Source organism: Branchiostoma lanceolatum, chromosome 19, assembly GCF_035083965.1.
Source record: "Branchiostoma lanceolatum isolate klBraLanc5 chromosome 19, klBraLanc5.hap2, whole genome shotgun sequence".
In the NCBI taxonomy this organism is placed as follows: Eukaryota; Metazoa; Chordata; class Leptocardii; order Amphioxiformes; family Branchiostomatidae; genus Branchiostoma; species Branchiostoma lanceolatum.
In genome coordinates this window covers 7920632-7939025 of record NC_089740.1, presented here as the reverse complement: position 1 = coordinate 7939025, position 18394 = coordinate 7920632, and the positions used below count along the sequence as shown (strand labels likewise).

Genomic DNA, 18394 nt, shown 5'->3' with positions numbered 1-18394 from the left:
CTTAGTTCTGTATACTAGTATCTCTAAAAATATAATTGTGAAACCGTTATTGTAGGATACGCTTAGTTCTGCAGAATCGTCATTTTCGAATAGAAAAGTTATTTACTTGGGGATATTTTTTTAGAACTGTCCATTTCTGCATAGCGGGTAATTACTGAACAAGATATCCATGCTTAAATGGTCATTCTTTTAGAAATACTGAGTTTTTTTTTATCTTTCTTCCTTAGTATAGTCCAAGCATGTCGTAGACATATGTGATATTCCCACAGTAGGCAGGTGGAATATCGTCACCGAATATATGAAGGAAGAAAGAAAGAAAGAAAGAAAGATCTAGAAAGAAAGTAAGAAAGGGAGGAAGGAAGAAAGGAATAAACGAACAAACGAATGAATGAATAATTGAATGAGAAAGTTAGATGTACATGCAGTATCCGTTCCCAATTACACATATATCCGCAGGCACACTCAGCATATGACTCAGCTTAACATATATATAGCACACCCATCAATAATAACTTACACAAAAAAACAGAAACGAAAGGGAAATGGCGGAAATCAGTTGTAAATGGAATACAATCGTCACAATCCAATAGGATAGAAATCAAAGCAGTAGCCTCCCGACCGCACCATCAAATCTTCAAGGAAACAGCAACATATTTTAGGTGCGATGTATTTTTGGCGTGTCACGGAGTCTTCAAAATGTCATTGTATCTAAAAACAGGCTTCCGTCAGAAAAATAGAACTCCAGTACAAACGTTTTCCTTAGCAACCAATGACAATCGTCGTTTGATGATGTGTTTGTCAAGTAGGTCGCCTTTCCTTAATGAGGCAGTAATGATTGGTTAATGTCAATTTAATTAGTGGGGGTGGGTTGTTGAGAATGAATGATTTCCGGTGATGTCATGTAGATTAGAGGCACCTTTCTGCGTTCACACGGGGTGGAGGGTATATAAGGGCTGTCTGAGATTGACCTGTCCCAAAACCAGACCAGCGGACGCCAGCGAGACAGCCAGATCGCCTGAACTTCTCTACAAGTCTTCACAACTGTCACTCCGGTAAGATATCAGAATAGTCTGGCGTTATCTTGCCGGCTGATGCTTTTGCTGAAAGAAATAGTGTTCTTTGTCAAAGTTGTTTCATGAATCTTTTGTCTTGTACTTGCTGATGGGAGCTTTCCCTTGCAATTTTCATTTAAGACGTCTAGGTGAAAACGTTTTCAATATCTTTTCAAAGTTAGCAACCATGATGGTCTTTATTTATGATTTATGTTCTTATGGGTCGACCTTTCTGTCGAAATCGGTTTCTAGATCGGGCACAGTGGGGCAGTATTTACAAGTCATTCGTTTGAAATCAAACCCTGGCACTGTAAAGATCTTTTTGATTGTGATTGTGCACGATCTTTCTGTACTCGGGTGGGCCAACTGAATTTCGGACTTCGATTATTGTTCAAGATCTAACGTTGCAACTTGCAAGGGCCCTGTGCTCCCTAGCAATCGCAATCTGAAATTCATTTGCAAGACATATCTACCTAACAACATTATACACTTTGCATCTTCATATAACGAACGTCTCTTTGAATTGACGACGCCTCTGGAGCGGAGGCACTTTTCTTTTGACACGGCTTCAAAATCTACAAAACACACTGACTACTCATATTATAGATATCAATATGATCAGCAATATCGAGCTTGAATTGAAGTGTAGTTAAGACATTCACAAATGACTCTGCGAACTTTTCTCATTTTTATTGCATTTCGTCTTGTTTCTGCAGGAAAAAGAAAAATGGCGACAACCCGTATCTTCACAGTCGGCCTTCTGGCGTGTATTGCCTTCGTTGGGGCTCTTCGTTGCGCAAGCGCGGCCGCCATACCAGATGACGCAAAATCCGGCACAGAAGATCTACTACAGTTGCGCCAAGCCTTACATCTGATTGGTCAACAGCTGGATAGGATGGCCACCGTGCAGGTCAGCTCTGGAAACCCCGAGGCCCAGGCGGAGGGATACGAAGATGGCCATGAGCGAACAGTCACCGAAGATCCCTACGTCATCTTCCGACCAGGATGGGGAAAGTAAACCCCTACCGAAGAAAACGACTAGAATAGAGACGAAACGGACCAACACCTATCACTGCGCTTAAATCTGAAAATTTCAATCAAATGCTTGACGATTAAAAGACAGGCACAAGCAACTCACACGAGTGTGTTCTGGTGTGTTAACTTAATGATCTAAGGCTTATTTACAGTTTTACCTAGTATAGGGTCTTTGTATTCAGAGATGGACGTTGTACCGCTGCGCTAAACTAAAGTACATAATAAAGCGCCAATGATATGAAAACTATCAATGAATTTGGTCAGACAAATAAACGTATTCTGTAAGGGCTGCATTTACCAATCACGATGGTTCAGGTCTTTGTGTACTAATATTACACAAGGTTATGAATCAAGCCGGTCAAATCTAAAGTTTTAGGTAATAAGCAACTCTGTTGCGACAAACAGACACGGTTTCTATGGCAACAGAGTCGACGACATTTCCGGTTCCGGCTGCCAGCGGTAGGCACAGACCAAGTCACCGGCAGGAGTCAGCCTTCTTAGTGCCCACCACCTGAGAGCTTTCTTCTGTAAACATTTAAAAACATCTTTTCACCACGATCATTTCCACTCTTCGGTCTTCTTCTACCATTCTGGCCCGACTCAGTTCGACGTTAACCACAGCCACCTTAAACTAAGTAATAAAGAATAAATAGTCTTATTAGTAATAAATACAGTAGGGGTAAAAGACGGTCTTAAACCTAAAATGTGTAATTATGGGCAAAAGCATTGATGTATTAAACTATAAAATAAACTTATCAAATGTCATCGTGCGTCATGTGGGTCACGGTTCCCAACGATCAGTACAAATAGAGTTGCTATGACCAACAAGAATGCAGGAACTGATGACAGATTTAGTAGCCACTTCTCACCTCGATAAACTTACAAAAATTGTATTTTTCTTAGTATAAATTACGAGGTCACAGGTCAGACCCACAACACACCGCGCCCGTGCCTGACGACCTCTGACCTGTATAGGTTAGCGTAAACTTATTTAGCTCATTTTGTTTCAATTTTCCGCTCTTCCAGGCCCCAAAAGTGTAAGGACTGTAAGTATATATTGAGTATATGTATAATGCTAGATGTTTGACATGGCGAACTTAACTCACATCAAGGCATTGCACTTAAACAAGTAAGTCGAGTTAGAAATGCACGTGGGGAGGGGGGCACGTGCACAAAATTATGGATGCCTAGTTTGCAAACTCAAAGTAGCTGGGTGCCAACATGTGTGTTGCTCCACCGACTGACGGGAGTGGTAGTGGCAGATAGGCTAGCTTTGGTCAGGTTCTTCAAATCAAATATTATCAACTACAAAGGTAACATGTTGCAAGCAAATACATAATATTTACCTTCACTTGGTCTGGACTAACAAACTACTGCTCTGTTTATTCTTATTCAAACATATATGTGATGAGCAGCTCTGTCCTGCCACTTGCTAGATAATGTACATGTAGTCAAATACCACAGGGTATCTGCTACACATCCAGTAACCATGGTGACAGCCTCTAGTCCAGGTCATTGACCTTATTTGTTTGGAACAGAAGCAGAGGAGAGAAGAGGAAAAAACATAGCAAAACAATATGTTTCCTTTCTGTGAAAGTAAACACAAATGTAATGATGAGACAAATGACATATTTTGGGGCACATTCAACATTGTCTTTACTTTTGGTTGATATTCAGTTCATTTGTGCAGTTTTACTTTCTCAACTGAAATTATGTTTTGTCTAAGTACCCTTTTCCCTTCTCTTTGTTAAAGGCAATGGACAGCAGTGACAACGGGCAAACTGCAAAAGTCAGTAAGACATTAAACGACAATAAGACTGCGGACAAAAGTGTTGTGTGTGATGACACTGATAAATATCCAGCCTGGTTTCTGGAGCGGTTACAGGAGTTCAGGTCCGAGGGTCACCTGGTGGATGTGACCTTGTGTGCTGAAGGAAAAGAGATCCCCTGTCATCGCTTAGTTCTGTCGGGCTGCTCTGACTACTTCCACGCCATGTTTAATGGTGCCCACAGTGAGAGTAAGAAGGACAAGGTGGATATAGGAGGGTTGAGTGCAGATACACTACAACTGCTGGTGGACTATGCCTACACATCCAAAGTCCGCATCTCCACTGATAATGTCCAGCCACTGTATGAAGCAGCTAACATGCTGCAGGTTGGGCGTGTTGAAGAGGGATGTGAAGATTTTTTAGCAGACCATTTGAGACCTGAGACATGCCTGGAAACTTGGGCATTGGCAGACAAATTATCCAATACTCATTTGTCTGCCATGGCAAGAGGTTTTGCTCTGAAACATTTTGAAGAAGTCTGCACAACTGAGGAGTTCCTTGAGCTACCTGCGGAGTTCTTGAAGACTTACATCTCAGAAGGTGACCTTCATGCTGAGAAAGAAGAACGAGTGTTAGAGGCGATCCTCCTTTGGGTCAGACATGATCTTGAGGAACGGCAGACTCATCTCAAGGAGCTGTTGGAGTGTGTTCGTTTCTCACACGTGGATCAAGACTATCTCAAGGACATCATGGAGAAAGACAAGGTGCTGTCAGGAGTCTCTGGAATGAAGGAACTGATAAAGGATCAATCTGTACAGGCAAGATCTTGTCAAACTTTTCAAGGAGAAATTCTGATTTTCGGTGGTTTCAAAGACAAAGAACGAGAAGACAAGATAAAGAAAAACTATAAAATGTACAGACTTGACATCCATGGCAAACTCGTAGAAAGGACTCAGCTTCCACAGCCCCGTCTCAACTTCAGAGGAAGTGCTGCATGTGTTGTTAACAATGACGTAATTGTGACGGGGGGAGAGAAGTATCCATCTCAAGCATGGAGGTACAGCAGGTCATCTCGTAATTCTTGGACGAAGCTGGGATCCCTGAGGAAGAGAAGATATGGGCATGGGATGGCAGTATTGCAGGGAAAGGTGTACGTTGTTGGTGGTGTCAGTGTAGGGAATAGCCATAGTCATGTAAAGGTGACAGAGGTGTACAATGAGTTGACAGACAGTTGGGACAAGGTAGCACCACTTTTGCAGGCAGTCAGCTCTTTCGGCATAGCTACATGTTGTGACAAAATCTATGTATTTGGTGGTGATATATTGAACAGCTTCAGGGAACAGACTGATGTTCAGTGCTACAACCCTGCCCTGAATGCATGGACTTTTGCAACACCGCTGCCAGAGTCATTGTCCAGCATAAACGCTTGCACAGTCAACTCTAAGATCTATTTGATTGGTGGACTGACGTTAGCCCATATCCTGTGCTATGATCCCCAGGAAGACTGCTATTCAGAAATGGCTGATTCACTGGCTCCATGGGAGCACAGTAGTGCCACTGTATGTGGGTCTGAGATCTACATTACTGGTGGTATGTACGATGATGATGAAGGCTGCTGTAATGGTTCATCTAAGGTTCAGTGTTACAATGTGAACAGTGATACAATGATCAGGGTTCAAGATTTACCAGTTCCATTGTGGAGTCACATCAGTGTAACTATCCCCAAACTGTAATCTAGTAGATACTGGTATACTTGAAAGATTTCCTTGTCACAGATCACAGTCTGCATTTGTTCAGCCCATTGCTAATTGAAGATTCAATTGAAGGATGCTAGAAGCTGGCTACATCTAGATCGTGAGAAACGTTTTTTTGTGTCAGAAGGTGGTTTTCTTAACCAGTCAGCCTTACTTGTTGAATGCGTTTCATGATGGGTATGTCTCGTTAAAGAAATATGAAGACTAGTGAGTGAAAGAGAATTGTGTTCAAAATTAAAGATCAAGATATACTGACATGTTAGGTAGATGTTCTGTTGTCTTTTTTCATCAGATCAAGAGGTATTGGGCTTCATTGAAATTCTTGTTGATTGAGTTGTGTTGTGATATTCCAGAAGTAAATTTTTGCTTTGTTCCTGTCAACAAACAAACAGTTATACACACACACACACACACAATTGGCACCGAAACATAACCTTCTTGGCGAAGGTACAGTAGATATCCGCTGGGGGGCGCTTTCAAGACTTGGCAAATATGGAGAAAAGTACCAATCCAATGATAGATCTATGTGTTATCCTTTCTTTAAAACTTTGTGTAGAACATAAAAATAACGCTAAATATGCTTATCACAATCCTTGCTGTCTCCAAATTTAAAAAAGAAATCAATATATGGATTATGAGAAAACGGGAGGCATTCTTACATCTGTGACACGACAGATGCAAACCCAGAAAGTTAGGATTTTCTATAGTTTTAAAAAAAATCCATTTTATGAAAATTCGTCATCAATCGTTTTTTTTTTTTTAATTCTATGATTTTTTTCAGAACCAGTTTGAAATTGTACTTGAATGCACCACAAAAGGCTTGTAACCACACGTACTTCAAAGCAGAAATTTTTATACTCCTGCATTAACGATAACTTAGACAACCTATGCGTTCCAGGAAATCTCGTCCACTCCGTCACTGCTCGGGTGCCAAATAAACGTGTTCTACAACACCCCGACCAGTCGACCTTTTTGAAACTCAGATTCTAATCAGGCATGACCCGACAAATCGCTTCCTAGATTGCCTTAACGACTACATGTGGCTAAACAAAGTCGGCAGTCGGATGTGGGAAGGCTTTTAAAGGGTTTTCATATTGACAATTATTGTGGTTTTGGGTTGGTTTTTTTAACGTGCAGAGGCTTCAGGCCTAAGGCTCCCAGCATATTTTTCAGAACGCAATGTGCAAACGCGGGAATAAGAGCGATCATGCAGGCTGATGCCCTGGGTTCCAGACTGTTTATCGGGCCTTTTAGCCTGTTCTCTTTAGGCGGTACCTTGCAGTCAGTTCCTCCGGCGGCACAGAGACCCCACCCCGCCGAACCCTCATTAGCGCACCGGGGGAGTTCTAGCCGGGGAGTTGACCGGCCCTATATAGTAAAAGGGGCGCGGTTCACTCCCACGGGCTCAACTCCCCGGAGCGTTGATTAAGGCCGGGTGGGCGGACTGTTATCTGGCCACCGTAGAAAATCGCTAGCGACCCGGTACTAGTCTGGCGCCCAGGGTAGCAGGCTGATGAACTTTTAGTATCTATCAATAACTCTCAACAATACATGGACACCTCTTAACCTAGACCAGCACAGTATCTCAGTTGCAATGTGTTATCAGGCATGTACAGGAGTTGCGGTCTTGTAGTTACAATAAAATTCACTCGTTGGATGTTTGGTTAACGTTGCATCAGAATTCCGTCCGTTCCATGCGGTATCTTTTCCGGCACTACCTTTAAAATTATAGTCGGGATATCATACGTAAACACGACCTCATATGCTAGTAAAGATACGTTTTGGGACATTAGTGAGGCTCGCCTATATATTCACGGGACTGAAACGAAACTTGAAGTCCCGAAGAAAGCTCTATCTATTCGATCGCTCTTCTCGTGCTACTTTACCTTGGTTATTTCTGACGTCCATTAAGCCTTGCAAAATAACTCGTTTACACCAACGAAAAAAATAGGAGGACCAATACAATTACACGTGGGTCAACTAAAGGTTTTACGGGGCAACGACTTTTTGATAGAACGGTTTTCCTCTGATCGTACTGTAAACGTGGGAACATATGCACTCGATCAAACAGGTCATTTCCGGCTAGCTCTTAATGGAGGTTTACCGATGAAAAGGTCGAATTTGCAATGTTTGATTAGTCCGATCGGCAAATAATTTGTAAACATGTGCATTTCTCACGGTTTATGCTTCCTCAAACACATCACAAAGGAAGGAGTTATTAGCTAAATTGGTGAAAGGGGTGGTTTTGCAGAATTTTACTGTCGCGTAGGAGGGTCCTTTGTTGGTAAGGTGTATAAATTCGGCTTTTTGTATTTCAGACGCACCAGACCTGCACAGCACGGCTACAGAGAGACTCCCGGACTCAGACGACAGATCGAGAAATCAACACTTAGTAAGTCTTGCCTTTTACTGGTCGTTTTTTTTCTAACTTCCTGCAATCATTTTCGCTTGTTTCTGTTCCTTATTATATCGGTACCATTTTTGTGGCATAGAAATGGAGTTGTATGTAAACGTGGATACATATTTTTATTGAACAGCAAAAGGAAAAATGTATGAAACTTTCCATAAGGGGACACAAATTTGACCCAACATACGAAACAGTGGGTTGATCGTTATTTCTATTTTCCAACGAGGCAGCCCAGGAAGAATGTGCTACTCATACTGGCACCGTCAGGGGGCGCTATTGATCAGCCTGTCGTGTCCGTTCTCCACGAAAGAAAGAAAGAAACGCCGAATAACGGATCATAGATGGCTGATTGTAACGCTGGCAAAATCTTTAAAACCATCGCATTTTATGCGTCTGTCAATACGCTAAAATTTTGCTCACGTTTAGTATGACGATCCCTGTCCTCTATCTTTGCTGACTTCATATTCTTTTCCCACAACTTTTATTAGTGTCACTGACTTATTCGTTGCCTGCTTGGCTTTAGATAGGGAGGTTTTAAAGACTAGCGGGTTTTAGGAATGTCACTTCATTCGTAAAAGAACCGCTTATTTTGTGGCACTATGTAGAAAAAAACACGAAAACACATTATTTTTTCAATGCAATGCAATGCAATGCTTTTGCGAATCGTCGCCATGCATTCAAGCGTTCTTTGATATACTGATACGAGCATCTTGGGGTGGTATTGACTTACCAGAAGCTCATGATACCGTTACACTGTTCTAGTATACGTTAGAATAGGCTACATAAGTGCGTATTCAATCCTGGCCAGTCAGAGAACGAGAGGTCAATAATCACCCGGTAGACGGTTTTCGGCACAAGGTTCATAACATTCTTTGGACAAAACTAATACAGACATTGGGAGGAGCGTTCAAGTATATTCTGAATGACTTTATTTTGTTCACTTCTTGTAACGATTGATATCCTACCTACAGCTACGATGGCCATGAAGATGTACCTACTCCTGACTGTGGCGGCGATGTGTCTGGCCGGGGCCAGCATGGCGGACCCAGTACCCGCAGAGGAAGGCCAGAACGAGGCCAGTCAGGTGACCGCCATCCAATCCGAAGCCGTGCACCTGCTGAAGGAAATGGCCATCTTCCTGCGCAAGGTCGCTGCGCAGAAGCAGCTTCCCGGGAACGTGAAGAGGGACGACGACCCTTTCCGCACACAGGGCTGGTAACCAGGGCAACCAATGACGTCATACGGAATGCCTCCACCCCTGAGGCGTCGCCAAAGAACTGCGCTAATGACAACGTATAGATTTACCAAAGAACTCATACAATAGTCAAAATCACAAGGATTAAAAGCACGTTTACTGGACGATTTAAAGACGTATGTGTTAATCTGACAATAAAACAATGGTCTGGGCTCTATCTTTATGTCTTGCTCTGTAACTTACAATGGTCATTTACTTCTGGATCTGTAATTCACACCATGCTGAGAAACCTGTACTGAATCAGTAATAAACTATCACGAACATACAAAGTTCTTGTCTGCCTTACTGTTTGAGAGAGAAGCAAGGGTAGAGTAACGAATTTTAAGGTTTGAAAGGTCGTCATATACATAAGGTCTGTCACTTCTATATAGTCTAATGGTCTAGTGTCCAGGTATTTATCATATAAGCGGATGGACTAGTTGAGATAAAGGCTAATGTTGACGTCTACATATATCCTTAAACTACTCATTACGTACAAAAAGCGTTTGTACATGAATACAGGTGGCGCTTCAATGGGGCTACCTGGGCTCCACACCCGGCGACTGAAAATTCATCCTTTTTATCCCAAGGAGTGTTTTTATCAGTCTTTAAGCCATTCTACATATAGGTAAAGACATCCGGACCTGTTTGAGAGGGTGTTTACTGGTTTTAAACCTAATGCCTGCTATATTTCACATTTTATATGCAAGAACGACAAACCCTATCACAGTCCATTCTGCAGTACCGCTCCCGGTCGTATCCTGAAAAGAGACAAAGAAGACCGCCAAATTGCCAAATTTCGGTCTTTTCGGGAATGGGGAAATCGTGAAAGGCTCTCAAAGGGGTCTGAATTTTCTAGGCTTGTTTGAATTTGTTTTCAATAATACGATCATTGAAGGTCAATAATAACAATATTTGATACATTACACAAGCAAAACCATCGAATAGTAAGTCATAAATGACACGTTTCCTTTGCATTTTACCAATTGAAGTAATCTAATGTACGTTGTCATATTTTGAATAGCTACTACGTCCAAATTTCAATTCTACTTTGTGGGGCAAGGATCGGTTGAACAAATGTAACAGTGAATATGCGATTCATCTTTCAATAGATCCACTTTTGAAATGCTGTTTTGTGTGTGGAATACTTAACGGTGCAATATATTCTTAACCGCCGGGGAGAGCTGCTTCGTTTTTGTCACAATTTCTTATTAATTGAAATAAGACCTACCTCCTTATGATAGAAATATGATTTACTACATTATATTCCGTGGGTTTGATTATTTTCATAGCCTTCGTTATTGCTTAGATTTTATGAAATAAAACAGATTTCAAAGCTTAGTTGTCTGTATGTGTAATTTGGATCGTTACTTGAACAGTACTTGTTGTTTTATATAGGAGTTCACTTACATGCCTCTAAAGTCTTACCAACCAAGGTTCGGGTTGCAATATTGTTCACACATGCATTGATGTTTGTGAGCTTTGAAATAAACGTATGTTACGGCGGTATACTCTAACTTTACAAATAGATATCTGTTCATTCGAATAAAATGCTGCTCTGACTTCAGATCATTTGTTATATCCAGCCGTACAATCACTTGAGTTCTGGGTGCTCATGAACATAATTTATCCAACTAATGATAGATCTCATGAGTACTTAGAATTTGTAGGGTGCTTTCTATTGTAGATTTGTTGATAGGCTCAATGTTGTGCAATTTTAAAGTCAATCAACTCAATTCATACATCGTCTGCCGTGTAGATCAATAAACATTGTTTTATCAAACTCGTTCTTGATGTCAGGACCACAAGTGAAAGAGACAGCCTGTGGAGATAGTATGAACATTTGCATTCACTTTAGTGATAAACCTAATATGCCCTTTTAACCAAGATGGGATTAAAATGTTGGGATAAAGATCTCAATGTTTATGATTTCAAGTTGTAAGTATTTCTTCGTGTCGTAGAGAATACTTATGTTGTCCTCAGATCAATATATATATGTAGCTCATATGGTTAATATTCTCAATGAATTTGTCATCGCCAGGGATATATGATCCAAGATGTCACCTTAAGGTACTTGTGATTTCTAACCTTCGAACAGTAGTTTACTTTATTTAATTTCTAGTAGGATGTGTAATATTTCACTTATTGCAAGAATAATAGTAGGATGCATCATATCCTTCTATTATACTGACAATAAGAAACATATCCAACTTACTAGGGATCAAATTAATAAACTACTGTTTTAAGGGATGAAATAGATTAACCACACGCGCTCATGACTGTACAATGGAATACGAGTAAGAAAATTTCATTTGTAGTTTAATACACAGGATGAACAACAATTTCAACATTCTTGTACAAACAGAAAATCGATCGCACAAAATTACACCAATACAGCATTACATACATAAATGTGTCTTACATGAAATACACGTAACGTTACTTGATCAGAGCTAGCGTCCATAAACAGAACGCCAAATTCACGTGGATGAATTATGATAATGATGACATTGCATTTCACTCCCTTTTCATCAGACTCAGCTGTCAGTTTCATAACACATAACATAACATTATCGTTATCCGTCATTTTTCCTTAAAATAGTTCATAGCAATCAGCGACATTCAATAGTTGTTGGAAAAGTAAAAGGAATATGGTGCTTTCATAACATGTCAACTTTTTGCATTACCTTCATTCTGTGCTCCTGTATTGGCAAAATGGATATTCTATCATTGTTCGTTCATCAGGAGGTAAGTTGTATTGTTTCTGAAGGTGTTACAAACTAACTTGTACACTAGGTTATAGCAATTTCGAGGGTAAATAAAGGCACAAACAAAGTCTTGTTCTTTCATCCCATAGCTAAACAAACGGCCCCCTAGCGCTCAATGTGATATTGCATCCAGAAGCAATCTAAACATTTTATATCATTTTGAAAGAAAAAGTGATCTAATGATAAACAAACAGGCAGAAATAACAATGGATTTGTTCAACGTAAAAACATGAATGAAATTTGAATGTGGCAGACTTTCAGAACGTGACAATGCACGGGACATGCACACTCGACCACTTCTATTGGTGAATTGCAAAGGAAACGTGTCAATTATGACCTTATATCTCATGGTATTGTTTCAAAAACATCTTGAATATTGTCATTTTCAATCTCAAATGGTAGTAGTATCAAAAAGAAAGTCAAATAAAATTAAGAAATCCAAACCCTTTTTGAGCCTTTCGCGATTTCCCCATTCCCGAAAAGACCGAAATTTGACAATTTGGCGGTCTCCTTTGTCACTTTTCGGGTCGCGGCCGGGAGCGGTACTGCAGATAAGGCTCTGATAGGGTTTGTAGTCCGGCTTATAAAATGTGAAGATATACAACAACGGAGGTTTAAAGCCAATGAAAACTTTCCCAAATAGGTACAGACATCTTCACATACACCCAAAATTACCTTTTAGACACTAGTTGACATTAAAAGGATCGATTTTTAGGCGCCGCGCGAGGAGCCCATGTAACACCATGTCCACCAATCGAAGCGCCACCTACATTCACGAAGACATAATGTTTTGTACGTAATGAGTAGATTAAGGATATATGTGGATGGATATTCGCTGTCCTTTGACATATTTGGCCTTTTACTAACTGTCGATCTGCTTATATGGGGTAAAGGACTGTCAGAGAAGCCCAGACGTCACTCACAATACATTACGATCTTTCACCCCAACATCTGCTTGGAGACCTTATCCGGTGACTTTGGCCTTTCATCTAAGTATATCCATCAACCTATGTGAAATACATATGGACACAAGACTACAAAGGGTTATAACAAGGACATACGGTCACATGGTGACCCTTCATTCTGTTGAAAGAACGATGATATTTTTGATATCGTTCATCATGCCATTCAAATAATCGAGTCAATGTGGCTTACAAAGTGCTTGGATATTTGTGAAAAAAAAAAAGCTGGTAGAAAGATCACACAGTAAAAAAAACTAGCTCATCAAAGACGAAAATGTTCTATATGCTAATCAAATATACCAGTTTGAGGAACAAAATTCGTGTACGAAAATATGTATTCTGTTTCATTTGGAATGAAGGAAACCTCTAGAATACCAAAATATCAATCAATTTTGTTTTCAACAACTTCATGTATTTCTGTATGTTGTTTTCAACACTTGAATATTGACCAAAGCTTCTTGTAATAACAAGTTAACATTGCAGCAAGTTATAAACAAGTAGACTCTAAAGACCAACAAGACTTTCTCTCAAAGCTTGGTGTTTTCCATATCCAGCTGATCGCTGTTTCCGTTTGATGACGTCATGTGAACCTTGCCGTTTTTCTCCTCCAATGAGAAGCCTCGGTTGTCCACGGCCTCTCCGAACTTGCCATCTTCAGTCTCCAATTTCATTTCTTCAGCCTCCAGTTTCTTCTGATCAGCTCCCTTGGTTACACGCTTTCTCCTAATTAAGAAAAGATGACTGTTGTGAGTGAATCTGTTCGACTTAAAGGTACAAAGTTTAAGATAATGACGATGTTTGAAGTCAATTTTCTGGCCATTTCTTAACGTATTATCTTGAATCTACCTTATTGCATTGCTTCTTGATAATAGATAGAGCCAGTCAGTATTGCCCTGAGGTAGGTGACAAACGGTCACTGTGACGTCGGTGTGAATAAAACACTTTGGTTGTGTACAAAGAACTTATTCAATGACTTACCAACCTGATGAAACTATTCGCGAACAGATGTTAAAATTCAAACATGTTAACATTCAGGGAATGGATATGAAAAAAGTCATTGTAATGTATGAACGTATAGAAAATCTGTGATTCCTTTGTATAGACAAGGCTAGTGTGGAAGATTAAGGGTACCTCCAAGTTCGTGAAGTAGTTAACAAACAAAAGCAAATTAAACTGTTTGGAAATGCATCTCACCTCTTGCCTACGATAAACACAGCCAGTGTTATTGCGGTGAAACTGTTGAGAGGGATAGCCAGGCTCAGCGCCATGATGGTACCTGCATGGAACAAAGAAATATTTGTTTATTGTTAATTCCACATGTATTTGGTAAAACCACGCCTAACGCATTATGCTGAAAGTTCTTGGCATCATATGACCAGTAAAACAGCGTCAATCCCTATACTAGTACTTCGTCCTACCAAAGAGGTTAAACCCTCTTTGGCCCTACTACTGATGGCATACCGTTGAATGTACTAGAAATACACACAGAAATTTTCGCATCGGGCTTTTGTATTGTATCAGCATCGGTTGAAGACACGCGCTTTAGTTACCATATGAAAATGATTTGTGTACTCCTTTTTTTTCTACTATACAAATAAAGGAATTTGAATCCAACTAAGTACCTATCCTCTGGTTGGCCAGCTCTTCCGGGTCTAATACGACCGGGCCTGCCGTAGTGTTAGCTGTGGACAACAAAAGACAACAAAGAAAAATTACTATTTGCAAAGAATCAACACTGGTTTATCTGCCTGCGACAAACATTTTGGGACTTTTACATTGAATAAAAGGGAAGCAAACACAACAGTCTGACTGACTGACTGACTGACAGTCACGTTTGGGACCACAATCTAGTCACAACGCCACCAAGCGGCGAGGAGCAGCAGTGCTCATTACACCCTCATCAATACCGGTATGAAATGACTTGGTGTATCGGCACCTTTGATCGCCGCACTTGTGGCTGTTTCCATGGCGTCCGTAGTCATGGTTACTGAGGTAACATGAGTGGTTCCTGGTGCCCCAGTGTTCACAGCTGCGGTGTCTGTTGTAGTGTCAGGGTGCACAGTACTGCGCATGCCTGTACTGGGCATGGCTGTACTGGGCATGTCTGACGTCATGGTATCAGCAGTACTGGGCATGGCTGAACTAGGAGTGTCTGACGTCATAGGTTGAGTGACACCAGGAGTGGTCGCCATGGCAACGGTCGTATTGCCACCTGTTCCGAAACACAAATATAAGAACAATAAGTATTTTGGAAAATTCAGTTCTGAGCAAAACGTAAAGATCATGCTTGCATTGCTTAAGCCAGTGCTGCACTGAGAGTCAGATAATAATGTTCTTGGTCATCAATGGTCCATGCCGCTATGTACAATTGTTAGTTAAAGTCCTCCCACACCATAAGGTATAGGGCGGCACCCATCTCCGCTTCATAGCCCTGGGTCACACTGTGGTGCAATCGCTGCAGCAGGGGACTAGTCCATACCGTTAACTTCCATACTGTTTCAGAAGTATGTACCATTTTTATGAAGTCTTTGGTATGACTTGGTGGGCCTCTTATCCAGACATGTCCTACCCGAGCTCGAACTCGGGTCTTCTGCTTCTAGTGATTTGAACCAGATGTGGTAAGCGACAGAGGCGAAGACCACTATACGGTACCAGAGGGACATGCCTTTGCACAATTGTGGCTATGTAATAACGGAGAAGACAGAGGCCATGAAAGCCAGGACTGGCACTGCACGCATGTTGGGGCCCAACAGCGACGAGACACTCATTCATCGAAGCGATAAGAGATCAAAAATAAACGTGTCGACAAAAGACAACATTACACACACTTTTCAGCTGACGAAATAAAGAAGTCATGCATGAGGAAACCAAGAATAAACGTGACGACACACTGACGATAAAAGACAACACACATTACACATGCCTTGTTCAGCTGACGAAATAACACTGACATGTTCGCACACATGACAGGCGACGTTTATTGGTGCACTCCATACAGCTTGACACTTACTCCAACTAAATAACCTTACAATTCCAGTCAGCTATGTCTAACTATATATTATAACAAGCCTTTACGTACTGGGCATGTTGACTTAACGGGTCAGACAACCTGTCATGACCTGTGGTGTGGCCGGTCACAACCATCGTACGACAGGTTTACGACATTAATTTGAGGGCGTTTTGGAGATAGTCGTAGGCGTGTCGTACGATATTCAAGTATATTGTGGCGGAAAAGGCTGTTATTATAGGTCCTTGTTGATGTGCGGTTCTATCAGAAAATCGTACCACAAAATGATTTTACGACGAATTTGACTGCTTCATACTTAACCCGATGATGATGATGATGATGATGATACTTTACCCACTTTAAACTATGGCGAATTCGACAATTATATGACTTGGTATGTGATATGACTTCACAGAATTTAAAGAAACATAACCACAAAACATTTCTTTTCGCTTTGAATAGTCAAAGAAGCTACGTACAAGCTTTAAAGGAAACGACCATTCGGTCAATGGGTACATTTGCATTGTATCATGACATGTAATTGATTTAAATGAGCTACGTACTAGTATATGACATGGCACTTTTGTTGTATGTATAAGGTGTACGTGTCTGTCATAAGGACCATTGGTGTATTATTATGTTTGTTCGACATGTAACAGGATAACATTGAGATTACTAAAACTGAATTTTGAAAACAGCTACAATGTGTATTACATATGTATGAGCTTAGGCCCCTTGCAACGGGACGAAGGCGTACTAGTATGATGACCATTAAAGCGACGAAAACTACACCACAAATATCCGCAACACCATGAGAAGCAACGCCAATGATCAACAAATGAACGATTCTATCCAAACCTTCTGCTGGCCCTTACACTTTTGCCAACACAAGACGATCACTTTAGGAGGGCATAAGCATGTTTTGTTGCACTATTACAGATCTAATTAAAGCACATCTAGCTAACAATTGACTGATTCTGTGTTATCTATTGTTCTAAGAAAAGATTTTCTAGCTTTGCAGAACTCTGTCGCTATTATAGGTGCGAAAGTTGTATAGTTACATGTACGTATTCGTGTCAGTACGATTTATAAATGTGTGTGCGCGTGTTGAGGCTATACTGACGAAGTAAAATCCAACATCCTTTGATCATTCACGTTTATGGTGTTTACTATGGATGTTTAACTGTTATATTTTATACCAATGGCGCCATATCCTACAGCCGGTACTATTGTGTTAAAAGCAATGGAGTATTATGTTTAGTCCCTAAATGGCCAGTTTAGAACATTTCCTTATCTTTATGATGTTACCAAACATAAAAGTATGTAAACCATCACATGTGACATATGATGCTGCATTGACTTTCAAAATGTCGTTTTGTACACAGACTATTACTTTTCCTTGCTACCCTGAATAGGTTTATATACAACGCTAGAAATGAATGCAGTATACAGTATATAATCTCCAAGCAGAGGTTCGGATCCGGCTGGTTTTTGACGTGTATTAGGCGTTTTTGTCGGGATTTCTATGGCTTGGCGACATAAAGAAAACAGGACAAAATAGAAAGCCCGACATCAACGCCTAAATACACGTCAAAACTAGCTGGAGCCGAACTTCTGCTTGGAGAGTATACAGTATATACTACAGTAATGTAACAACAATCTTGGCTGCATTTCATAAAACGATTACAGAAGATGGCATGGTAATCATAATGTAGCACTTTCCCAACAAAATAAGACCCCATTCCCACACAGCGAACAACCGATGAACAGCCAAAAACTATTGAAATATCAAAAAGAGATCATTGGAAAACAATAGACATAAATGAGAACTTACTGAAAGACTTCTAACGTTTGAGACATCAGTCAAATTTTTGGACTCTCAACGTTCCCTCCGCCGTAAAATCCACACTAAAGGCAACAGTATGCGTGTGGTCTCAAAACGTGCTAAACTGTACTTACCCACTGTGGAGTTTGCTTGTGCAAATGTCCCCTCGATGCACACCAGAAACAACATCAACAACATCGTCGTACTAGAGTACACCGCCATGGTATCTTCTTCACAAGCAGGAGCCTTTCCAAGAGTAGTGGCTTGCCGAAATACCGAGCCAGGTATGCAGTAGTACGGTATATCACTGACGCAAGCACTGGAGTGAAGTATATGTTAATTTGTACACGCAGGTAGGTCAATATGCTGACTACCACGCCTCCTACTTGTCAGCTGTGTTCAGTGGAAGATTGTTTGCTCTGGCGTGGTCAGGTGGTTTTATTGAGAGTCTGACTTGAGTTATTAGACTTGCTTCAGAAGCACAATGAACTACAAATAGTGCGGCTGTTGGATCTTATTAAAACCAGGGACCAGTCAGAAATGCTGTCATCTTGGTCGCCACCTCAACCACGGCAACACAG

The 18394-nt window shown here is 40.8% G+C and overlaps 2 protein-coding genes and 2 long non-coding RNA genes across 4 annotated transcripts; 3 read left to right on the top strand and 1 right to left on the bottom strand.

Annotated features, from left to right (window-relative positions):
• The first annotated feature begins 392 nt into the window (after positions 1–392).
• On the top strand, positions 393–2189 carry LOC136425593 (uncharacterized). The gene is made up of 2 exons (XR_010754086.1): positions 393–1052; positions 1769–2189. It is a non-coding gene; the product is annotated as an uncharacterized lncRNA (long non-coding RNA).
• A 1654-nt stretch (positions 2190–3843) lies between these two features.
• LOC136425640 (kelch-like protein 24) lies at positions 3844–5671 on the top strand. The gene has a single exon (XM_066414565.1). The coding sequence runs from the start codon at positions 3844–3846 to the stop codon at positions 5587–5589; it is 1746 nt and encodes a 581-aa protein (XP_066270662.1). The 3' UTR covers positions 5590–5671.
• A 1907-nt stretch (positions 5672–7578) lies between these two features.
• Positions 7579–9541, top strand: LOC136425506 (uncharacterized). Its single transcript, XR_010754061.1, has 2 exons — positions 7579–8002; positions 8989–9541. It is a non-coding gene; the product is annotated as an uncharacterized lncRNA (long non-coding RNA).
• A 2002-nt stretch (positions 9542–11543) lies between these two features.
• Positions 11544–18153, bottom strand: LOC136425692 (integumentary mucin C.1-like). Its single transcript, XM_066414631.1, has 5 exons — positions 17948–18153; positions 14918–15193; positions 14604–14663; positions 14176–14257; positions 11544–13704 (listed from the first exon to the last, which is right to left on the bottom strand). Exons 1-5 carry the CDS (start codon positions 18033–18035, stop codon positions 13509–13511), a joined length of 702 nt encoding a protein of 233 aa, XP_066270728.1. The 5' UTR covers positions 18036–18153; the 3' UTR covers positions 11544–13508.
• Positions 18154–18394: the final 241 nt, after the last annotated feature.